Here is a 25,265-nt window from a genome sequence, read left to right as displayed (position 1 = left end):
ATGGTTTTGGTTAACAATATATTAATTCCCAAAAGGACAAAAAAAAAAATACACAATTTGTGAAGAAGAAAGAAGAAGTGGCCGGCAAAAAGTTTGGTGAGTTTACACCTCCAAATTCCAAACTCCCAACTTATTTGTATATCAATATTCACCACTTCAGTCAAAAGAAAAGACGATACTTTCTTTCATTGTAGGGCCTACATGCTAAGATAAAAAAAAATTAGGGTTAATATTTGGGATCTAATTTCGCAATTGTTTTAATATTACAGCTTAATTCCTAAATTTAGTAATTGTTCTAAAAAAACAGTTTTTAAGTTTTAATGGGAGAACAATTGTCTAGTTCAAACCCTAGCGTGAGAGCAATTACCAAGCTCGAGGACTATAACTTGAATTAAAAAAAGATTCAAGCCTCAATGTGAGAATAATTGTGAAGTTCAAACTCCAAATAATGCATTAACTCAAATAATTAACTCATGTCTTATCCCCTATTAACCCTAGTTAGTACTTAGTACGTTAAACTAATAATGCGCTTAATCCACATATTTTTATTATTTATTTTAATTATTTTTGGAAATGAATTTTACGCATTTAATTAATTAATTTTTGTGTAGATATAATTATTATCTAATAACAAAAATTTTAGAATTATTTTTACTATTATTTCTTTTAATTTTGTTTGTATTTATAAGCTTATCTCTTTATTTTATTTTTTACTAATTTAGGTTATTATTATTGTTATTATATTTAGGTGTTAAATAGAAGAAGGGCGCACAGTCATCCTTCTCTTAATTTTAGGTTTTATTTGTTACTAATTATAATATATATTACATTTAGATACAAAATTAAGCCTAAAATTAGACTCTGATCATATCAATTTATTCAATCTTATTTTATATTTTTTATTTTTATCATTTTTATTTTAGTCAAAATTTTTGCACAAATTATCATTGTGGGCACAATAATTGCCCATCGCAAACTTGGTTAATTAGAACGTTAATTTTAATTATTCCAATTCTTATGAGATCGATCCTATTCTTTATATTACTATTTACATAGCATTTAGACATAGAAATATTATTTTTGGTGCATTCAGCACCCATACTAAACTCATCTCAATTCTTGGAAGTTTGCTGGTTTAGTATTCTGGTGGTTTCGTGGGGCATTGTGATGTGATGGCTTAATTGTTTTAGTTGTTCTGGACTATTGTCGAGCTGCACAATATTGTCTTACTTTGTAAATGCAGTTTTATGATTCTCTCTTAATAAATGTTACATAGGATACAACACGTTATACATGAAACATGGACCTCTTTTGATTTGTCTATATATATCACTTGGTTTCTAATATAATTCCCTAACACAATTGGATCATCCCATTTTAGTATGCCTAAATCTTTCAAACCTTCTTTTGTCACCATGGTCTCTAAAACCACAAAGATGTTCTCAAAGTTACTCACGGATACTGACATCAAGAAGAGATTGGCGATCCCGGCAAAAAGCCTGCCATCATTGCCACCTTTCAATGGAAGCCATGCAGTCATAATTCACCTTTTGTGCGGCACAAGCACTTGGCCAATTCTCTGCACTATCCGCAGAAAAGGGTATAAGAAGCCTGTGTTCTCCGGTGGATTATGGAGAAATTTCGTTGTTTCTAACAACGTCAATGTTGGTGACAAGATCACCATGTGCAAAGTGCAATATGAAGATGGCTCTTCCCACTATCTGGTTGAACTGGAGAAGTCAGCTGCCAGCAACCAATACGGGGCTCTTCCTTCTCCTGCTCTCTCTTTCAATCATGATGCCGATGCAAACGCTCTACCCAACTCTGGAAACGAGGTAGAACATCTAGCTAAGACTCCTGATGATGCACCGATCAAACAGAAGGGAGTTATCCGTATTATGGAGCTTTCCAATGGTGCAACTGACACTTTAGTTGATGATGATCATGTTATCAACAAACCATCCGTCAAGATATTTGGTACTAATCTAAGTGATGAAGTGACTGAAATGAAGTGGTTTATGGCCAAAGAAGAGATCAACTTCTTTGGTATCGACGAGGGTGGTGCAATTGCAATGGCAATGACCTATGGCAGTGGCACTAGTGATGATTGTGGAGAAGCATGTTGTAACATTATTACTCATCATCAAAGTGAAGTTAGCTTGGACTTGGTTCTGCGACAACCCAATCCATTGTAGGACCCCTAATTGATGGTTTGCAACAAAAAAATCCGTTCAAGTTGTGTGCTTGACCTTGTCTGTGACCGATTGTTCAAACTTTTGATGGTCCTCAAACGTTTTGAACATGTATCTGTCTGCTTTTGCAGTTCGTGTTTCTTTGATTTGTTTTATCTAGGATGCTGTCGTACCGTCTTTTTCACCCTCTCGTGTTTTATGACTCTTCAAGTCATATATAAATAAGACGCTCAAGCTAGGGGCATATGTATACATATATATATTTATATATTGGGCTGGGATTGTTGCTTTTGATTTATTCTCCTTATAATGATTTGATAAGAAGGGTATGAAATTAGAAAAGCTTGGTTTTTATTTTATTTTTCTCACGCCAAAGCCTTCCGTTTCGTTGACTTTGTTTCTATGCTGTACCTTCTTCATCTCCTACATCCATACATACATAATCGGATCCAACTCCAATACCAGTTCCTCGGCAGGTATATGTAGCTATGTTTATCATGTGTCTGCTATATATAATATTTCTTCACAATTTCTTTTTCCTTCTGCTAGCTGTAAGTATATTTTGCTATATACATACTCCTCAATTGATTTTAGAATATTGGTGTTTTCATGGAGAAATACATAGCTAATCAAGTTTTAGTTGCTTATCTGCTTGCTAGGCATACATAGATGGTTCAAATTATATGTGTCTCATCACCTAATTAATTTTTGCTAAGTATGCAATCCTTTCGGTACCCAGAAATTTGAGATAGTTCTAATAGATTTTTTTTTGAAAAATCTTATTTGTCATGTTATTACAGTTTTCCAAGGGTAAATCCAAAATTTTTTAGACCTAAACGACAATGAACCATTAGTGTTGGAGAATCTGAAGCGGTGGTCGTATACCCTTTAGGTGGTCTGCGCTCAAACAAGATATGCGCAAAGAAGGTAAGGTAGAAAAGTTCTAAGAATACTCAGACCAGAAGAAAAAGATGTCCCGAAGCTTGGTCGTGAAATCCAAGTCCAACAACGTACTCCAATTCAACGTTTCGAGCCTTTGGGTATAAATGTCTCCCTTGTTTGCTCCACCATTTCTTTTTAATACTAATATTTTTTATCTAGCATGATTATGTTGCTTACCTTTGGTGGTGTTTAAAACATGTCACTAAATCCCTTTTTTTGACGTCTGATGATGTTGATGGAAATGTTTGTAAATATATATGTTTCAGCTCATACTGTTGAACGGGGAAATGTGTTTTAGCTCATACCATATTTTTTATTAATAATGTATAGGTTAACATTTTATGTGTTCCTGTTATGATACTCATTATTATCTATCTATTACTCGATTGGATCCTGATCCATACTCTTTATTACAGTGTTTTCTATAAGCATGATGTGAGTTCACACCATCATATAGGCGAACTCGCATTGTATAAAACGGTTCGCACTTCGTGTCTGGGCTCGCACCATATAGGAGAACCCACATTGTATAAACACGTGGTAACCTTAGAATAGAGGACATGGCAACGTACATGGTAACCTACCTAATATATCACATCTATAAATAATCATATCATATAAATACATAAATTAACCCATCTGGATATATACTCAACAGTTCCTAATAGTGGGTAAAACACTATGAGGAGCATCATAGGTAAAACAAACCCAAAAAAGGAACACCACAGCCACAAAGAAAACAGACAAACAACTTTAAGAAGCACGTCCAAAAACGTCCAAGGGTTATCAAAAGTTCAACCAACCATGCTAGCTTTTGACTTAGCAAATAGTGGATTGTCTTAGAACCAAACCCAGGCTATGCCTTTGATCAGCAATTATCTTGCAACATGCTTCATCAGTTATTAGTACCAAAAAACTTGGCAAGGGGTTTGGCAATAACATGATCATCAACCAATGTGGTAACTGCAACATTGGCAAGCATGTTGATCATCGGTGCATTAGGCAGTTGCTCTCGCCGGTGCCCTGTGACGGTGGTTTCATCGGCTTCATGGTTGCCGGCAGCTGGCTTCTCCACTTCAACCCTATAGTGTGAAGAACCATCTTGATGTTGCACTCTGTATATGGTGACTCTATCACCAATTTTGAGTTCGTTATGAACAACAAATTTTCTCCATCCACGGGAGAAAACAGGTTTCGTGTCCCCTTGTTTACGGACAGTACAGTCAATTGACCAGATCTTTGTCCCATACATTAGCTGAATCTTGACTGCATGGCTTCGATTGAAACGAGGCAATGAAGGCAAGATCTTTTTCGGGATCGCCAACCTCTTGTTGATGTCGGTTTATGTAAGTTTTTTAGAGAACATGATTGTGGCTTGAACTGCCATGGTGAGCTTTCTGCAATGATAGGACAGAACACATGTTTCATTTATAAGGTGTCATGTTGTGTATGGGTAAGCTCCATTCTATTATTAAAAAAATATAACACATGCTGAATTTTTTCATATATTATTAATTAATTTTAAATGATACGATTTATTATTTATTAAATGCTATTTTTAAAAACTCTTTTATGTTTTAAATTTGTAATTATACCTATGATAAAATTTTTAAAAGTACATAATATGACATATATACTTCCATTCGAATGACATATATACACTAGTGGTTAAATATATATAAATATACTTTTTTTTAAGGAATATATATAAATATACTTATATATAGAAACATAGATATGATGCAATAGACAAGATGCAAACAAGTGGGGTGTAAAGATGTTGAGAAGAAAGCAAACAGTTAGCTGGGTAGTTAGACTTAGTATGCATAAGTTAGTCTGTTAGTTAGTTAATAGATAATCTATAAAAACTAATGAGTTTATGAGTAAAGATAGACTGGTAGTTTTACTCACTTAATGTACTGTTAGTTTTCATTCATCAATAAATTCTTGATCAATTTTTCAACATGGTATCAAAGCTCCGGTGATCATTGTTTTTCCGATTGTTCATGATTGTCGTCTTTTCAGTCATTCATGGTTATTCGGTACTGCTTCTGGTCATTCCAGTTTACTCCATATTGCTAGTTGGTCTTGGTTTGTTTTGGGTTCTACAAGTTGGTTGACAAAGCCCATTTTTGTTGGTTTCTACTGGCCCAAATACGGTTGTTAATCTAGGGCACTCTTCATATGTGGTGTTTCTTCTTGTTCTTGCTCGTCGTTTTCTATTTTCACCATCGGAGGTTTTGAATCATGGTGACTCGTTCTGAATCGATTATTGATTTTAATCATCCCCTTTACCTGCATCCTTCTGATACTTCAGGTACCCTGTTGGTGTCTCACCAGTTGCTTGGAGTTGAGAATTATAATGTTTGGAGCCAGACCATAAAAATCGCGTTGTTGGCCAAAAACAAATTGGGGTTTGTAGATGGTACTTGTTCTAAGGATTCGTTACCAGATGAGATGGGCTATCAATGAGAGTGGTGTAATGCCATTATCTTATCTTGGATTTTGAATACAGTTAGCAGGGAGCTCTCGGTGAGGATCATTTTTGCATCCAGCTCAGTAGCGATGTGGAACGATCTTGGTGAACGGTTCCACGAAGTTGATGGTTCTAGAATCTATTTTTTTGCATCGTGAAATCACCCCGCATCTTCAAGCTACTGCTTCCATCTCTGTGTATTTTACTAAGTTGCAACTGTTCTGGGATGAATACGATGCTCTTATGCCTTTTCCTTCATGTAGATGTGTTCAATCACGACAGAATGTTGAGCATATTTTACAGCAGCGTCTATTCCAGTTTCTAATGGGATTAAATGAAACATATAATGCAGTGAGTAGTCAAATTTTGTTAATGAACCCATTACCATCTGTCAATCACGTATACTCTATGCTTGTGCAAGAGGAGTCATAGAGGTAACATAGCTCCAGTACTGTTGGGTCTGATCCGGTCTCTTTTCACTCAACACACATGGTACAAAAGAAATGTTTTACTAGAACCTGTGATCATTGCAAGATTAAAGGGCATAAAAGGGAAAATTATTATAGGATAATTGGTTACCCTGCAGATTTTAAGTTCACTAATAAGAAGGCAAACAATGTTTCTAGATCTGTAGTGAACAATGTTTCTGTTAATGATCCTGCAAGTGGCAATGAAATGACTGGTGATGTTGGTATGTCTAGTCCACAAACACCTGTATTTACTTAGGTACAGTATCAACAAATCTTGAGTTTGTTGAACAAGGAGCCTACAATTGAACCTACTACAAGCCTAACAGGTATGGTTGATGTTGGTCAAAATTGGATTATGGATACTGGAGCTACTGACCACATGCTTTCTAATTTCCAATTCTTAGAATCTCCTATTGCATGTGTATTGCATTCACCCTGTGTTCGACTCCCAAATGGCTCTTCTATTTCAATTACTCATGTTGGCACCTATACTATTCAACTTGGTCTTCAGCTTACCAAAGTTCTCTATGTTCCAAATTTCCATTATAACATTTTTTCTATTTCTAAACTTACTAATGATCTCAATTGTGTTGTTTTGTTTTCCCTCATTTTTGCCTTATACAAGATCTCTCAAGTGGAAAGATGAGGGAGATTGGTAGGGAGCAAGGTGGTTTTTATATCCTTGAACCGTCTCGACAAACTAGTGTGGCTTTGACTCTGTCTGTTGCATCTGTTACATTCGTTGAACCATCTTTTTTTGGCACACTAGACTTGGCCATACTTCTATTTCAAGATTGAATAAGTTGCTTAATCTTCCCTGCACAGTTTTGAATAGTGATAGCATACAACAATGTCCTGTGTGTCCTCTTGCTAAACAAACTAGACTTTCATTTCCCATAAGTACGTCTCGTGTTGATATTGGTTTTTCCCTTTTTCATATAGATTTGTGAGGGCCCTATCGAGTTTCTACTCATAGTGGCCATAGGTATTTTTTTAACCATTGTTGATGATTACTCTAGGATGACATAGGTGCATATGTTATGATATAAAAGTGATGCTCTTGTATATCTCAAACAATTTTTTGCCTAGGTTAAGAATCAATTTTCCACTAGCATCAAAGTTGTTCGTAGTGATAATGGGTATGGATTTTTTAAGATTGAGTGCAACGAATTTTTTACTTTGTTAGGCATTGTACATCAAAGCTTGTGTGTTCATACTCTTTAGTAAAATAGAGTTGCTAAATGAAAATATAGACATTTGCTTAACGTTGCTAGGTCACTTAAATTTCAGTCTCATATGCCTAGTAAATTTTGGGGTGAGTGTATGTTAACTGCATGTTTTTGATAAATCGAATACCTACTTCTCTTTTACATTAGAAGAGTCCTTTTGAACTTTTATATCGTAAACCTCCAGATCTTTCCAGTTTAAAAGTGTTTGGATGTCTTTGTTATACTACCACACCTAATTATCATGATAAATTTTCTCCTAAGGCTATTCCTTCTATGTTTATGGGATATCCTTCTATTCAGAAAGGTTACTTGTTATTGAAGCTTAAAACCAAATTTTTTTTTGTTAATCGCGATGTTTTATTTCATGAGACCGTGTTTCATTTTGCCTTTCTTACAAAACATTTTTTATTTTCCCTACAGCTGATAGCTCTACTTTTCTTCATCTAGAGCCTTTGTCTTTTATTCCTATCCATTCCCCATCACTTATTTTGCCAGCACCTTCTTCTTCTCAAACATTACCAACTGCTACTGAACCAATTTCTCTTCCCCCTTACGACGCACCACATGGCCTGTCAAGCCACCTACCTGGATGAGAGATTATGTTTGTTCCAACCAATCTTTCACTTCCCTTGCTGCAGGTTCATATCCTATTTCTCATGTTTATTCCTCATTGCATTTAACTGTTCACACTCAGCTATTTGCAGCTACTATTTCTTCTTTAACTGAACCCCAAACATATGCTGAGGCCATCTCAGATCCAAGATGGGTCAATGCTATGCAACAAGAAATTTTTTTCTTTGGAAGCTAATGGTACGTGGGAGGTTGTTTCTTTACCTACTAGTGTGGTTCCTAGTAGGTGAAAATGGGTTTGTAAGATCAAGTATAACTCTGATGGCTCCGTTGAACGGTTTAAAGCTCGAGTGGTAGGGAAAGGATACAATAGCAGGCTGGTATTGATTTTCAGGAGACTTTTTCCCCTGTGCTTAAGCATGTCACTGTTCGAACTGTTGTTAGTTTGGCTGCCATGTATGAATGGCCCCTTTTCCAAATGGACATTCTGGATGGTTTTCGCACACAGGGGGAGCACAAGGTGTGTCTTCTGCTCAAATCATTGTACGGTTTGAAACAAGCTTCTTGACAATGGAATTTAAAACTTACTGAGGCATTGCTGCAATAAGGTTACACACAAAGCAAATAGGACTATTCTTTGTTTTTCAAAAGACGATGGGGAAACATAGTCATCCTACTTATCTATGTTGATGATCTGCTAATCACAGGGAGTGTCATTGGTATGATAAATGAGCTAAAAAAGGTCCTACACCAAAACTTCAAGATGAAAGACTTAGGTGCATTGAAGTATTTTCTTGGAATAGAGGTTATGAGATCAAGTGAAGGGATTGTGTTGAATCAATGGATGTATGCGTTGAATTTGATAGTTGATGTGGGGTTAGAAGAAGCAAAACCAACGAGTACGCCTCTTGAATAAAATCAGAAACTCACTTCGATTGAGTATGATGAATCTGTACAAATAAGAGCTGATGGGGATGAATTGATAACTGATGTTGCATTATATCAATGACTTTTGGGAAGGTTACTATACTTGACCAATACACGACCAGACATAATGTTTGCAGTTCAACACTTAAGCCAGTTCATGCACAAACCCAAAAAATCTTATTTGGAGGCTATTTTTCGTGTGGTTCGATACATAAAAAAAATCCTAGTCAGGGTATCCTGTTGGCTGCATCTAGTAAACCACAACTTATTGCCTTTTGTGATTCTAATTGGGCTTCATGTCCCATGTCCAAACGATCCGTCACTAGTTTTTGTGTTAAACTTGGAGATTCTCTCATTTCATGGAAATAAAAAAAATAAACTGCTGTTTCTCGATCGTCAGCAAAGGCTGAATATAGAAGCATGGCAGCAGTAGTAGCAGAGGTTATTTGGTTGGATGGCTTGTTAAAAGAGGTCTTTCTTAGTCAGCTTGACAAGTCTATACTTTTTTCAGATAGCCGAGCAGCACTACAGATTGCAGCAAACCCTGTTTTTCATGAACGCACTAAACATATAGAAATTGATTGTCATTTTGTACGAGATAAAATTAGAGAATGCTTGATTTAAATGCACCATATTGGGACGACTAAACAGCTTGTAGATTTGATGACTAAAACTCTTGGAATCAAGCAGCATGAATATTTGGTGTCCAAATTAGGGGTTAAAGATTTGTACCAACCCTTAACTTGAGGGGGTGTTGAGAAGAAAGCAAACAATTAGCTGGGTAGTTAAGCTTAGTATGCATAAGTTAGTCTGTTAGTTAGTTAGCAGATAATCTATAAAAACTAATGAGTTTTTGATTAAAGATAGACTGGCAGTTTTACTCACTGAATGTACTGTTAGTTTTCATTCATCAATAAATTCTTGATTAGTTTTTCAACAAAAGACAAGTAGTTTTAGTTTTGTTTTTCGTCAAAATTTTGATGAGTAATGTATGTACATATGAGTCGAAACTTATTCAAATAAGTTTAGTAAAGCTGTCATTTTTTGTAAGTCTAGAAGATCAGTAGATTTACAATACATTTTTTACTGGATTCAAATATTTTTAAATTGAGATGTTTTTATTAAAAGAGTTATCTCTTATCTTGAAATGCATTTTGAATAATCTTATTTCGACTTTTGGAGTTAAAATTATGACTATTTTAATGAAAATTGTATATTCTACATGTGCTTGCGTCAATAATGATGAGTTTTGAGTTTGTATAAGCTTTTAAATCATTTAAGGCAAGTGATGTATGAACCCAATAATGTATTTATTGACTTTTAAATTTTAGGAATTCTTTTATGAATTTTTAAGTATTTTAGACTAGTTTACCTTAAAAAGTAACATTATGACTAGGTTGATAGTTTGGTCATAGAGGAAGGGTTGTTTTCTGGAAACTTTTAGATTTGAATCCAATAAATGTAAAAAGACACATGCCTAAGACCTTCATTGTATCAAAATGTTTAATATACTAGAATTGATGCCTCTAGTGAAATATCTAGATAAATAAGACTGAGATAAGAGTTTATCATGTAGAATTTTGATACGATTGGGCCAAGTAGTGAGACCGAGAGGAGACATTAGGTGGTAATTTCTAGCTTAAGATGAGATCGAGAGAAAATTCTTAGTTAGGAATAACAAACAGTATAATCAAATTATATTTATTCACTTAGTGATTAGTGGACCAATCAACCATCGCCTTAATTGTTTACATCGTGTAAGGCAAAAAGAAGGAAGATTAGGTTAGTGTGCTTAATTGATAGCTTACACCTAGTTTCAACACGATAGCATTTATCAGTTTGTAGAGGAACATTATTGTTAAAGTGCAATTGAAATAGTAGAGACAGATCTAGGCTTTGAGTACAATAATGAGAATTTTATATTAAGAGTAATAGAACTAAGACCACTCGTTATATTGAGTTCAAATATAGTGAATTTATCTCACTGAATTAGATTTTGATTTATCCAAACAACGCCGCTAATTATTCATACGCTAGCATATGATGGTAAAAGCCATTTAGTGACAATAAAGTTGGATTTGGTTTTAAAAAATGCCCGCTGATATATTACTAATAAGCTAAACCAAACAAGCTAATTTTAAAAGAAATTCTCAATTGGTATGGGTATTATTGTCAATATAAGAGGATGTAAGTTTGAAAGTGTTAAAATGTATTATCCTTCTATTTATGGATAGAAGAGGGACTATAGATAATTTTAAGTATTGTGTAAAAAAATAAAATAAAAAGGTTTTAAGTTAACAGTATAAACAAATCAGATTGTAAACTGTGGTTCATCATTACGCGCGGTGCCGTCACAAATAAGACAATACGAGGATGATCTCATGGGCCGGTGATTTGTCCCACGTTGTCACCATAAAAAATATCATATAACCTTCTTCAAATGCCTTGATTGAATATCATAAAACTTTCTTCAAATGCATTTCAGCATAAAAAATATCACACGTTCTTCAAATGAATGTGGGATGATAAGATTAAAAAAAGTCCATGTCTAATACTTTCATTAGCCCTAGTTAGTACATTAAACTCATCTCTTGGGAGTGTTTGCTAGTTTGTTAGGGCATTGTGACTGTGATGGCTTTGTTGTCGTAGCCATCTGGTGTGATATTCTGGACTATTGTCTTGCCAATGGTGCAAGTGGAACTGCATCTTGGTTGATGATGATCATGTTATTGTCAAACCACCCGTCAGGATATTTGGTACTAATATAAGTGATGAAGCCATTGAAATGAAGTGCTTAGGCATTACGAATAGGGAGGGTAAACCACCACTCCTTTCACCTTATATCGTTGAGGGTGATGCAAATGCAACCGCCTATAGTGATGCTGTTGGAGAAGCATGCTGCAAGATTATTACTGATCATCAAAGGCTTAGCTAAATATTTTATGAAGAGTGATGGCGAACGGACTTATATATATAGGAGGGTGATTGTTGAGTGAGGAATTTGAGTAACAATGAGTTTAATGCTTAGTGATAAGCGATGAGTAATGATTTTAATTGAGGAGAACTGATACGAGAGATAGACTATAATTTGATGTAGAGCATTTAAGTATAAATTTTTATTAAAAAGTTTTTACAAATTATTAGAAATAATTTAAAAATAAAATTGCAAATACATAAATTATTTATAAATATATATTATAAAAATTAAAGGTTGAATTGGTTGCAAAATTTAGATTAAAGTTTTGAATTAAGAACTTAATTATTTTTTTGGTAAACTTTTTAATTATTTTAACAATACTTTTTTCGTATTTAAGTAAAAAGGAAACTTCTAATATAATTATTATCATAATATTTTATAACAATCCCGGTATGACCTTTACTGGATCTACGAATGATTAATTACTAATTCTAATAAATATTTGAGAAGCCAAAAAAAATGTCAACATCGTAGATAAAACAAACCAAAACAATCCAACTATTGATAATAAACCAAACATGAAAGATGTCGATAAAAGAAATTTACTCAACATCATAGCTAAAACAAACTAAAACCATTTGAACATGAACAATAAAACTGACATGAAAGATGCCGATAAAAGAAAAACATTATCAATGGCATCCTAAAAAAACAAACCAAAGCAACTCGAATATAGATAATAAAACAAATATGAAAAATGCCGATGAGAAAAAACTATTATCAGCATCATCATATGGAAAAACAAACCAAAACAACCAGAATATGTGTAGTAAAACAAACATGAAAGATGCCGACAAAACAAAAACACTATCTGCATCATCATAGGTAAAACAAACTCAAAAAAGAAAAAAAAAAAACACCATAGGCAAAACAACCCCATCCTGGCCAACTCCAAGCTCGCCAAGCTAGCTTTTGAATTAGCAAATAGTGGGTTGACTAAGAACCAAATCCAGGCTAAGCCTTTGACCAGTACTTATCTTGCAACATGCTTCACCACTTATATTAGTACCAAATATCCTGCAGACAGGTGGTTTGGTAATAATAACATGATCATCAACCAATGTGTTAATTGGAACACTGGCAAGCATGCTGATCATCGGTGCATTAGGCAGTTGCTCTCGCCGGTGCCGTGTGACGGTGGTTTCATCGACTTCATGGTTGCCGGCAGCTGGCTTCTCCACTTCAACCCTATAGTGTGAAGAACCATCTTGATGTTGCACTTTGTATATAGTGACTCTATCACCAATTTTGAGTTTGTTATGAACAACAAATTTTCTCCATCCACGGGAGAAAACAGGTTTCGTGTACCCTTGTTTACGGACAGTGCAGTCAATTGGCCAGATCTTTGTCCCATACATTAACTGAATCTTGACTGCATGGCTTCGATTGAAACCAGGCAATGAAGGCCAGATCTTTGTCGGGATCGCCAACCTCTTGTTGATGTCGGTATATGTAAGTTTTTTAGAGAACATCATTGTGGCTTGAACTGCCATGGTGAGCTTTCTGCAATAATAGGACATAACACATGTTTCATTTATAAGGTGTCGTGTTGTGTATGGGTAAGCTCCATTCTATTATTAAAAAAAATATAACACATATACGTCATCATTGAATCTTAACCACATATATGGTCTTTAATCAATGTATTTAAAAATAATAATGACTTAAATCTCAAAAGGGCGTACTTTTTCTAGAAGGAATTCATTTAGTAAACCCTTTAGACATGGATATTTTGGTCGACGAACACTTTTCCAAAGATATTTGTTTCCCTTTATTACCATGAGAATAAACAACTTATTGGTTGATATTAATAGGGATAAAAATGTAATTAAGCTCCAAGTGGATTGGATCAACATTTCATTGTCGAATGTGACGAGAAGGATTATGGGATGCTTTTTTTATGATACAAGTCGGTGGGATAATGAATTGAGACCCCCAAAATTGTTGTTTTCTTGGGTTTAATGCATTTGGAATCACAATCATCAATTGTCATAGCCTGGCCCTTAGTGCATATCTGACTAATAAACCGCAACTTGATTCAATGTAAATTTTAAAAAGTTTTATTTGGATATGTGGGTCTTTCTACCACTATGTACGTATGCTTTGCGTAGGGTTTCTCTCATTTTCCGTCTATGCATTGTATTGATAAATTCAATATTATACCATTAAAATTTGTTGGACATATATTTGTACTTGTGCTTACAAATTACACCTTGTCTTGTACTTATATTATCTTGTATTAGTGAAATTTAAATAAAGAAAACATCTTGACATATCCATATATAATTTCTACTATTCATTTTTATTGTTTTAAACTACCTTTTGCAATTTCAATTTTGCAAATAGACAAATGCAGATTCAAATTCAAATGTTTAAATTCATCTTATAATTTTACTTTTATATATGAATAAAAAGAATTTTTAAATTCAGATTTTGCAATTTCAGTATTCAAAAATAGTTGAAAATTTGAAATCAATTTATTTTACGAATTCAAATGTTTAATAGCATTTAATTCAAATTCAAATTTAGATAATAATAGTGGAAAATTTTTATAGAAATTTATGGAATTATATTCAACCTACATACAGCCATTCTTTACTAAAGGAGAATGTAATGTGGCAGGTCAGGATATTGGGACCACTCCCAAAACGAAGGCAACCTTTATTTAATTAAAATTATATGCGCGCCTTAATCGCGCGATGGAGCTCGTCAACACACATGCAACTCGCGACTAGCCATCTAGCCGTTCACCAATGACCAAATTAGAGATGGAAACCTCAACGTTTTAAATTGTATATTTTTACGATCTTAATAGTTTATTAAATTAATTTTTATTATTTTAGAGGGTCAAAGTATAATTTTATATATTATTAAGTTCCGTCACTGAATAACGATATTGTTTTCAGAATCGGACTGGTCAGTTGAATCAAAAATTATATAGTCATTGATTTGAAGAGCGAGAGATTAAATCGATTTTTTCATAAATTAATACGAGATAAAAAAAAATGATTGAACTGATTTAACCGTCAATACAATAATAATTAAAAGTATTATTTTAAATTGATTATTCATAATTTTTAATTTAATCTATTTGACAAATCGATTCAATTATTTTCAAAAAATTGATAGAGAGTCCCGGGGGACTTGTGTGAGAAAGTGACGAGTGTTTGAATGTAAATGTATAAATTTTGCCCCCAAAACTTCCAACAATTAGGTCGGCTAAGCTGTAGATAAAGTCAACCCATTAGTGTTTAAATATTTCACCAATATGATAATCATAAATTAATTATAATTTACAAATTTGTCATATTTTTCACAAAATTCACATTCACAACCGTAAATTAAGGCCCACAATGATGGCAATTGTACATCATTTTTATTGGGCATAATAATATAGCTTCTTATAATCTTTGAGTTCCATCTTCATTTAATAAAATTACTTTACAATATTTATATATTTTATTAACATTTATATAAAATATATCGGGTTAAATTTATTATTATATTAATTAAAGTTATGCACAATTAACGAAAAATATTAACGTTACAATTAATTATCCTTAATTGTTTACCTTGAAATTGATAGGGATTAAATTGCTCAATATGAAAATTGAAAACAACCAAAGATATATTTTCACCTAAATATTTTTGTGTTTTGTCAAGGGAAGAACATACCTTAGATCAATATCCAAACGACTATTCGATTATGTATTAAATTGCTCAATACCTTAGTTCCACCAATGAGCTCAAAACGACTATTCGATTATCAGTACAGTGGATCAATATCCATCAACGAGTAGAAGAACATACCTTAGATCCAAGTCAATCTAACAGTCAGTGTCGGAGATTGGAGAAAAAAGTTTTGAATTTTGGTTTGAAGATCTTTGACGTCCAAAGTTGTTTCATGGAAAAAAGTTGAACCGTAAAACAGAAGGGAAAAGAGGGCTTTTGATTGGTATTGATTTTTACCGTCACTAACTTAAATGAAAACATTTGAATAATTCAGTGACCAAATTATATTTTATTTTAATTAAGTGACTAAAACGAAAATTTATCTATAATTTAATTACTAATGGTTTAATTTTTATTTTTAGCATTGTGCAAACTTGAATCATAATAAATGATTCAAAATCTAAAACAAAATTGTCCCCATTGACAACTATGTGTTGCATCTAATAGGAATGCTTTGACGTGAAGATTGATGGTTGCTATACAAGACGAGTAGACTTGTTCTCAATTTTATTCCCCTAGTAAAACATGTCCAAACCGCCCTCGTCCAAATTTTATTCTTAATCACTCCGGAGGAAGCTCCAAAAGCTAAAAGCCGCACCTAGAGAAGAACATGCGTTTATATATCAGCTGACATCAAAGTATATTTTCCATTGCACATACAATTGGATCATCCTCTTTGCAGGCAATCATTACCCACAACCAGCAACCATGGAAGCGACAAAGATGTTCTCAAAGTTACTCACTGAAACCGACATCAAGAAGAGGTTGGCTATTCCGGTAAAGATCCTGCCTTCTTTGCCAGGTTTCAATGGAAGCCATGCAGTCCGAATTCAACTTATGTATGGCACAAGGATCTGGCCAATTGTTTGCACTGTTCGCAAACAAGGGTACAAGAAACCTGTTTTCTCCGGTGGATGGAGAAACTTTGTTATTTGTAATAGCTTCAATGTTGGTGATAGAATCACCATGTTCAAAGTGCAATATGAAGATGGTTCTTGCCTCTATAGGGTTGAAGTGGAGAAGCTAGCTGACAGTAACCAATACGGGGATCTTCAACTACATAAGGCGTCTGATGCACCGATCAAACAGGAGGGAGTTATCCCTATCATGGAGCTTCCTAATGTTGCAAATGACACCTTCGTTGATCATGTTATTGCCAAACCACCCGTCAGGATATTTGGTACTAATACGACTGATGAAATGAAGTGCTTGGGCGATACCAAAGATACCGACATGGGTGAACCACCACTCCTTTCGCCCTATATGGCCAAAGGAGAAAAAGAAATCAATAGTGGAGAAGCATGTTGTTGCAACATTATTACTGATCAAAGGCTCAGCTTGGACTTGACTTTGGCACCGCCCAATATGGAGGGAGTATAGATGAGGAAACACCATTATTTGCTCACTCGAAAGCCATGGTAGGATAGATAAGTGAGGGTCTTGGCCGGATGGGTTGTTCGAACTTTTGATGGACCTTACACATTTTAATTTGAACATGCTTCTAATAGTTGTTTTTTAAAGTTGTCGTGTTTCTTAAAGTTGGAACTTTTCCACTATCTATGGAGATAAGCTAAGTATCTCTCTCTCCTTTTCAACTAAATTTAATATTTAATGTCGATGGGTATCCCTTGGGAAATCCAAGGCAAGAGTGGGAGCCACCATACGTGATCATTGGACTGTTCCAGCACATTCCTAATGCCACTAACGTTTAGGCTGAACAATCAGCTTGCCAAAGATCTTAACTTTGTTACTATTATTCAGCTTTTGTCCAATGATAATAATTTTAATCTTATTGAAGAGGGTAGGATGTTCCATGACTGATAATTCTTTGAAGCATGTCTTTCGTGAAAAAAATAAATGTTTCACGAAATAATTGTGTGGATGAGTAAGCTCAATTAAGGAGTAATTTTCAACTCCCTTCTTTCTTGGATGTTTTAAAATTTCCAAATTTACTTAATGTTTATGGTACTCCCCCTAATACTTTGAATCCAGTTGTACTCTAGTTTTTATTTTATTAATCTAATTCCATTTTCGACTAATAAAACAGAGTTCTGTTTGATTAGATTTTTAGATTTTTACAAACACTTCATCATAAATATGTTTAATTTTGTTTTGAATTTTTCATATTAATTTTGGGTTTTAGTTTTGATAAAACCTGCTCTCTTTTATTGCTTTTGGATATTATTTGATAAAATTGTAAATTTTATTCATAATATTTCTAGAAAGAATTTTTTTCAAATAAATAAAATAATCAATTTCACTTATATAGTGTTTTTAGAAAATTAAATTTGTTAGATAATATTTTGAAGTTATTTTCAGTATTTAAATAAAAGATATTTATTTTTACATCATAAAAATTAAAATTAATTATAAATTTAACAAAATTCATTTCAATTCACTACAATTTTTAATTTGTAAAAATAAAGTTAAAAGAAAATCGAATTGGCAAATATAATATATATACATATGCACATTGAAATATTGAACTGTTCATCATAATGCATTTTCTTTACTATGCCAAGATTTACAGAAAAAAGTCATAACAAGAGGAGAATTGACGGTACGTTTACTTTCGGTATAGTTAAAAATTACGGTGATAGTGAAATTAGTTAGTGTAACTATGAGGTAAAAGATTTCACCACACCATAGTTACCGCGCATCCAAAGGGTACTAAGATTATTGTAATAAATTAAAGCATTAAAAACATAAACTAGGCAAGTACATTCAATATGGTTGCTGGCTCTGTTCTTTAAGGAAATAATCAGAACATAATCATATTTATTACTTAGGGGTTTTTCTAAACAATTCTCTGAAATGTCTATCAATTGAAGAAAAAATTATCAAGTTTCTCGAGCAATGCATTGTCCTGTGGTACACTCAAAACCGACAAAAAGCATTGTTTAAAGGTAACTGAAAACTAGTATAAATTCTCAGGAAAGATACCAATTTACCTGCAGATGCTAAGAACAACCCTGAACTACTACGGTTAATGGCGTCGAGAGTGTGTATTAATGATCCAAAAACATCTAAGCACGAGTCATCTTCATTTTTGGCATTGCCTTCTTCATCTGCCGTGCACGCTCTTTTGCTTCTTTCTTGCGAACTGCTTCCGCACTGAGCTTTGCTTCAGCCTCCTCTAACATCTTTTTCCTCTCGGCTTTCTTTTTCTGCAAAGCTTCTAGCCTAGCATTTTGAAGTTCTTTGTATGCCTCTTGTGCTGCCTTCACTCTTGCAGCTTCGGTTTTGGATCGAGCCTGCGATAGGCAAAAAAAGAAGTAAGAATGTTACCAAATGGATGCATCGAGTATTCGATGCATAAAGTAATTTCAAGATGAAACACCTGAGAGCTGAGCTTGTAACGCCCGATTAAATCGATGTAGTATGGTACAAGAGCCACCAAGCGAGTCATGTCAGCCATGTGGTTGGCATCAGGAAGGGAAAACTTAAACAAAAGCATTTTCTTGTGCTTGTCGGGATGTTGATCCGAAAAATGCATCCAAATGAAATCTTTTCCATATTTCTCAAAAGATTTGTCACCAAAAACCTACAATATATGAATCACAATCGATTTCACCCATGTTAAAGCAATTCACAGAGCTACCAGGCAATTTTGGAACAATAAAAAGGTTAAATGCAATGGATCCCATATAAGAATATAGTATGAACAAGGGAAGCCATACAAGAAAACCACAAAATGAACAAGATACCGTTGTCATAGTATCATCTTCAGAAAACTTGAATGTGAACATAATGGATGAATGAATCCTAAGAAAACATAATCTTATACTGGCATATAAGCAAAGCAACCCAATGCCAAAGAAGGTCAGAAACCAAACAAAACTCAAGCTCATAAAACTCCAAGCACTTAGCTCGTGCAGTTGTTGACCAAAGAGCCAGCAACTTGGGACAACAAGTAACTACCTAGAATCAGCTGGTTAGTCAAAAAGGATACTAAGCGACCAATGTTGCAACACCAACACGCTGCTCAACAGACAGACGAGCATGTCAATAGGCCAAATGTACGACCAATGTCCAAGCAACCAATAAACCAAGTATAAACACCCAGATATGACCTTCTTTCCTACTTTTTACACTCTCAGCTTCACTATTTGCCTAAGTTGTCTCGCTTCCTTATTTTGCCCACACCGCTCCGACATGCCTAGCTAACTTACAGGAACCTCGAATCCCAGTACATCCATCCGCCTAAACCCAATCCACTACCGGAAAGACAACAACAATCATAAATTCAAATGTAAACATAATGGATTCATGATCCTAAGAACAACAAAATTGAAATCTAGATATTCAACGATATAATGCACACGCTAGCACCTACAACAATTCTAAACACATTGAAAACAAATAAAGCATTCCATTAAATCAAATCAATATCCAGTTCATAACATAAATCAATAACTCGAAAACCGACCTGTTCGAGCACGGTCTCTGTAATCAAATCCCCAGCAACTTCCTTAGATTCAGAGATAACAGATAGTTCATCCACCACCCATTTCCTTCCACTAGGATTAGCCACCAACCCAGCAAATCTCTGTAGATCTCTAACTTCTTTTTGCATCCCTTTAGCAGCTTTCTTCTTTGCTAATGCAAAAACCACTTGATCCATGGCTTCTTCATTCATAGAAACCTCAAAAGTAATCTCGTCTTTACAAGGAACCACTAAGTTAAACAATCTCGATATCAAATCATGCCTGCTTTTCAACTCCATCGTCGCCAACAATCCCTGACAATACCTTCGTCCACTGGCGTAGAATTTGAACACGTTTTGCCCTTCTTTTAACAACAACGGCGAGTCCTCACCTTCCCCGATACCCAAAAGACTGAAATTTTTCTCAAAGATTGAACCTTTGGTAGCGAATTTCGCTGCCCATGCCAACGCAATGTTTTCGTTTTCACGTTTACCGATGAAATAATTGATCATAAAAGCAATCAAGAAAACCCCACAAATAATCTCCACCGTAAAGGACTTTTTAGAACCCGAAACATTCCCAGGTCGTAAAGCTGTTTTAGGATCTGGGTCATTTGGAGAAGCGTTTTCAGTCGTTTTCGAAGGCTCCGGTTGTGGTTGCTCGATGGGTAAACCTTCAAATTCATCCTCATCCCAATACTCAAATGTGGTGGTCGATGGCTTTTGAAGATCCGATTGAGACGAAGGATCCGAAGTAGGAACAGTGTTCAGATCAGGATCAAGAGAAGGCTGTGACTCGGACTGAGTTAAAGGAGGTGATTTAACAGAGTGGGGATCAAAGGGTTCTTCTTCAACAGTGTCGTCGTCTTCAGAATCGAATCCTTCGAAGTGGGAATCGGCGAAAACAAGAGAGAAACAGAGATGGGTTATTAATACAGATAGGAGAAGAAGCAAGTTGAAGGAAGAAATGGATTTAGGTCTCTTCATTTTGGAATTCGGGGATGTTCCTTCTTCGTTAGAACTTGATTTCTGTTCTCAATTATGGAACTTGTTGATTTAAATCCAGAGAGATTTAACTAAAATCCATTTGATGAAAGCTTGGGAAAAGGTTGAGACTTGAGAGGTACCTATATTTCAACTGTACAGAAAGCCTCTTTTATTTCTTTACCACTAAATTCTAGGATTATTACATGACTAGAAAAATATATTTTAGATTTATGATAAAAAATTATACAATCGTGATTTGAATTTTATGTAATTTGCTCAAAAGTTAATAATTTAAACTTTTTTCAATCCAAAATCAAATGGATACGAACACAAATTGATTTGAATCCGAAATTAAAATGAATTTAAACTCGAATGAACATAAATAAGTAACTCAAAATGATTCTAAATTTGATAAGATTAAAATTTAAAATAATTAGAACCCATAATGACTCAACATGAGAAACTCGAATCTCAGACTTAAGTAACCCGTACCTATAATAATATGAGATTATGCCACCTTATCACTTGTAAATTAGAAATTTTATATAAAATTTCAGATAATAATATACTATAATCTCAAAGTATTAGATACAATACTCTAATAACTAAACCAATAGTTAAAACAATTAAACATCAATATCTGATTTAATTGATTTGATCAATTCAACTATTAAATCAATAATAATAAATTAATTAATTAAAAGTTCATAACTTTTTAAAATAAAATCAACCGATTCAACCTCTTAAACTATTAATTTTTGTCTCAACTTTTTGTTTTTATATATTTGAAATCATTTTTTAAATAAATATATATAAAAAAAAGGAAAATTAAACTATAAAACAAATATGAAATATCCCCACCTCACAAATTTCGATTAAAAGCCACACTTTCGCCTAACACACGCACACGTTCAAGCTCCACCTTCAAATCTACCAAAGAAAAAAAAGAGGAAAGAACTTGATTCAAGTTCATAAAGAAAAGACTGTTTTTTTAATCTCTAATTCGTCCAAGTCAACTGATTTGGAGATGCAATCCGTTGTTATTACCCCAACATATTGTTGCAGCACCCATTATCAAACCCTAGAACGCTTCTCTTCTCGTCCTAATCCTTCCAAGGTTCGTTTTTCTTTTCTCTCTGATTTTTTTTTTATGTTTCTGGATATTTTAATTCGGTTTTTCAAGGTTCTGATGATGATTTTCGAATTTGCCCAGCCATCATCGAGTTTATTTGGCGCCCGCGTCTCGGTCGCGAAAGGGCGTAATCCGTCGAGGCGCTGCACATGGCGTTGTCTTCGGGTTCGATCTCCTGCTCTTACGCGCAGGCTGAGTAAGTTCCTTTTTCTTTTTAGATTTGTTTTGTTACAATTTTAGGTTAATTTTGAAGTAGGGTTAATTGTGTTAAACGTCACCAAACTATCGTTTAAATTTTAAATTGGTCCCTTATTCTTTCATGTTAACCAGGTACTTATATTAGTCTAACAGTCAGTTTAGATGTTAAATGATAGTTCGGTTATGGCTTGGAGTATCATTAGAACATGTGGATGAAATTGTAAACAGGTTTGTATCTATTGTATTGTATGAATAGTTTGGACATGACATGTTAAAAAGACAAATAATATCTAAAATTTGGAGAGACTATTTTTTTTAATAGGTTGGATCCAAGACAATTTGACCAACAGCTATTAGCAAGGTTGATGGAAGGGTTTGATTGATATGATACTGAAAACCTAAGGATTCGATTAGATCGTTTTGAATTTTGAGGACCAATTTAAAGTTTGGGTTATAGTTTCAGTTTGAGGACATCTGATGGAATTAATCCTTTTGTAGTTTGTTACTTTTCAAAATCTTTAGTAATAGAAAAATGATTCACTAAAATTCTGGATTGTTGAAATCTTTATTAAGTGTTTTGAATCTATTGAAGTTGTAAGGGCTGTGGCCACTCCAAATTCAGCCCTGGAGTTGCCGCTGACGGCAGAGAATGTTGAGAACGTCTTGGATGAAGTTCGACCGTACCTCATTGCAGATGGGGGAAATGTAGCATTACACGAGATTGATGGTAATGTTGTGCGGTTGAAGCTACAAGGGGCATGTGGCTCATGTCCGAGTTCGGTTATGACTATGAAGATGGGTATTGAGAGACGTCTAATGGAAAAGATACCTGAAATTGTGGCTGTAGAACCAGTGACTGATGAAGAAACTGGCCTTGAGATGAATGAAGAGAACATTGAGAAGGTAATTACTTCATTGGTTTATTAGCTCGTAACTGTTCTCCTTTTCTCCATAGCATATTATTTTAGCATTTCAAATTTAATCATTATATAGGCGCAACGTGCTCTCTAGGTGCTAGAACCCTTGTATTGCCTCACGAGCAAGGCACAAAAGAGAGCTAACCTTAGTGAAATAAAGTGCAAGATTCAAATGTGTTAGTTTTTGCATGTGTACATATCTCTCTTTCTATGTATATATGTAAATTGTGGTCTAGTTTATCTACAAAACCTGCTTTTTTTATTTGTCAGTATGCATGATTTCCTTATGGTCAAGGTTTGTTGTTGAATGCTCAAATATCGGAAAGTATAGAGTTTGATGTTATCCCTTCCTTATTATAAAGGTTTATCAGTCAAAAAAAATGAAACACCAGGCGTGTGCCTGATCAAATGGGCCTTGCTTGAACAAGTTTGAGGCACTTTTTGTTGTATAATGCTAAGGTGCACGGCGCATGCGTTGGCACCTTTACTTTGATGTGGTGGGAGATATGCAAGAACGATATGGAAATTGAATGAACAGAAATATCATGCAGACATGATAATACATATGTGACTTCTTCGCCTTCTTTGTTTACTATTCTCGACTTATTGTTTCTTAAGATTGGCTTAAATCCTTGGTCAAAGTTATCACATTGTTTTGATGGTTGATTGGCCTTTTTTGGCTTCTATTTATGGGCAATTTGTTCTCTCTCACAAACATTGCAGATGCGGTAAACTACTATGTAGGCTCCTGTATTAGGAGTCAAATTGTATTTTGTCCTCTTCTATTAAAAAATAGGTAAATTAGTTCCCGTACATTAGATCAAAGAGCAAATTGGTCTTTGCTCTTAAAATTTCCATCCATTTGTACGTTTAAAAACTGATGTGGGTAATGGAATAATCAAACAGTGTCACATGACATGTCACTTGTACCTTATGTTAACATACAAGAATCAGTTTTTAACACTAGAAATGAATGAAATTTTTGACAGTAGGATCAATTTACTCTTTGATCTAATGTACAGGGACTAATGTGTATACTTTTTAGTATAAAGGGCAAATTGAATCCAACTCCTATTTTAGGGGTTTCTATGGTACTCTTACATATGCATAAATGAAATTAGGCATAAATGTCAACTTATTATGAACTTTTTATACTATGTAGGTACTTGAAGAGATTAGGCCCTATCTGGTTGGTGCAGCGGGTGGATCTCTTGAATTAGTTGCCATTGAGGAGCCGATCGTGAAAGTTAGAATCACAGGTCCTGCAGCAGGGGTCATGACTGTTAGAGTAGCCGTAACGCAAAAATTGCGAGAGAAAATTCCGGCCATTGCCGCCGTTCAACTTTTATGATTCCAATGCAATATTTTAAGATTTAACAAAATAGTTACCAAATATAGCATTTGTTGTTGTTAGGCTTGTATGAATAGTGAAAATCCTGCTGTATAGTTCATAGTTTCCATACTCTTCTCTCTTTGGATGCCATTGCCGGTCCTAAGTATATTGTTTTTTCTTTTCTAAATTCAATTCAACAATGGCGTTCGATTTAAAAACGAGTAAACGTTAAAAACATTCGACAACGTGGAAACCTAAGCAGGGAACACAGATAGGCCTAGTATAAAAAGCTTGTCCGAGTTATTCGAGTTTGACTTGAAAAAACCTTTAAATTTGATTCAATAATTAACGAATCAAGCTCAAGCTATTGAATAAGCTAAATTTAAACTTAATACTATTTGATTCAAATGATTTGTGAGTCTTATCGAATTATTAAATTATGTTATTAGCTTTATATATTAATTACTTTAAGCCTAATTAGTAAGTTGAGTTTGAACATGAGGCTAAAATTGTTAAATGAATTTAATTGAGCTTGAGTAGTTCGATTATATCTCGAGCCTGGGCAATCGACAAGACTAGGATTAGATACCACAATATTTTATACGGTTAAATCATAAAAAAAATTTAATGGTGCAGCCAACATGTCAGGTGGCATCTAAATATTTTAACATATATTTTTTTATTAAACTGAAAAAATATTAAATAATTAGGTATTGGAATCTGGACCTGTGACCGACGGGTCACATTAGTGGCAGGC

The 25,265-nt window shown here is 34.2% G+C and overlaps 2 protein-coding genes and 1 long non-coding RNA gene across 3 annotated transcripts; 2 read left to right on the top strand and 1 right to left on the bottom strand.

Moving 5' to 3' along the window:
- The first annotated feature begins 2,474 nt into the window (after positions 1-2,474).
- Positions 2,475-3,529, top strand: LOC128040370 (uncharacterized). The gene is made up of 2 exons (XR_008194995.1): positions 2,475-2,668; positions 2,993-3,529. It is a non-coding gene; the product is annotated as an uncharacterized LOC128040370 (long non-coding RNA).
- Positions 3,530-18,260: 14,731 nt separating this feature from the next.
- LOC105779370 (uncharacterized protein At5g49945) lies at positions 18,261-21,078 on the bottom strand. Its single transcript, XM_012603117.2, has 3 exons — positions 19,945-21,078; positions 18,856-19,059; positions 18,261-18,769 (listed from the first exon to the last, which is right to left on the bottom strand). Exons 1-3 carry the CDS (start codon positions 20,926-20,928, stop codon positions 18,542-18,544), a joined length of 1,416 nt encoding a protein of 471 aa, XP_012458571.1. The 5' UTR covers positions 20,929-21,078; the 3' UTR covers positions 18,261-18,541.
- A 710-nt stretch (positions 21,079-21,788) lies between these two features.
- On the top strand, positions 21,789-24,695 carry LOC105779373 (nifU-like protein 2, chloroplastic). Its single transcript, XM_012603120.2, has 4 exons — positions 21,789-22,045; positions 22,142-22,256; positions 22,851-23,161; positions 24,338-24,695. The coding sequence occupies exons 1-4, from the start codon at positions 21,956-21,958 to the stop codon at positions 24,524-24,526; spliced, it is 705 nt and encodes a 234-aa protein (XP_012458574.1). The 5' UTR covers positions 21,789-21,955; the 3' UTR covers positions 24,527-24,695.
- The last annotated feature ends 570 nt before the right edge of the window (positions 24,696-25,265 follow it).

This window comes from Gossypium raimondii, chromosome 4 (assembly GCF_025698545.1).
Source record: "Gossypium raimondii isolate GPD5lz chromosome 4, ASM2569854v1, whole genome shotgun sequence".
NCBI classification, from domain to species: Eukaryota; Viridiplantae; Streptophyta; class Magnoliopsida; order Malvales; family Malvaceae; genus Gossypium; species Gossypium raimondii.
Note: the sequence above shows the minus strand (reverse complement) of the source record. Positions and strands in the feature narration are given on the sequence as shown.

Excerpts from the sequence above, each read along its gene's own strand:
- LOC105779370 (XM_012603117.2), bottom strand. The coding sequence starts at position 20,928 with ATGAAGAGACCTAAATCCATTTCTTCCTTCAACTTGCTTCTTCTCCTA. Across the intron at positions 19,060-19,944 it reads CAGAGACCGTGCTCGAACAG|GTTTTTGGTGACAAATCTTT; the intron begins GTCGGTTTTCGA and ends CATATATTGTAG. Across the intron at positions 18,770-18,855 it reads GTTACAAGCTCAGCTCTCAG|GCTCGATCCAAAACCGAAGC; the intron begins GTGTTTCATCTT and ends TGCCTATCGCAG.
- LOC105779373 (XM_012603120.2), top strand. The coding sequence starts at position 21,956 with ATGCAATCCGTTGTTATTACCCCAACATATTGTTGCAGCACCCATTAT. Across the intron at positions 22,046-22,141 it reads CTCGTCCTAATCCTTCCAAG|CCATCATCGAGTTTATTTGG; the intron begins GTTCGTTTTTCT and ends GAATTTGCCCAG. Across the intron at positions 23,162-24,337 it reads ATGAAGAGAACATTGAGAAG|GTACTTGAAGAGATTAGGCC; the intron begins GTAATTACTTCA and ends TATACTATGTAG.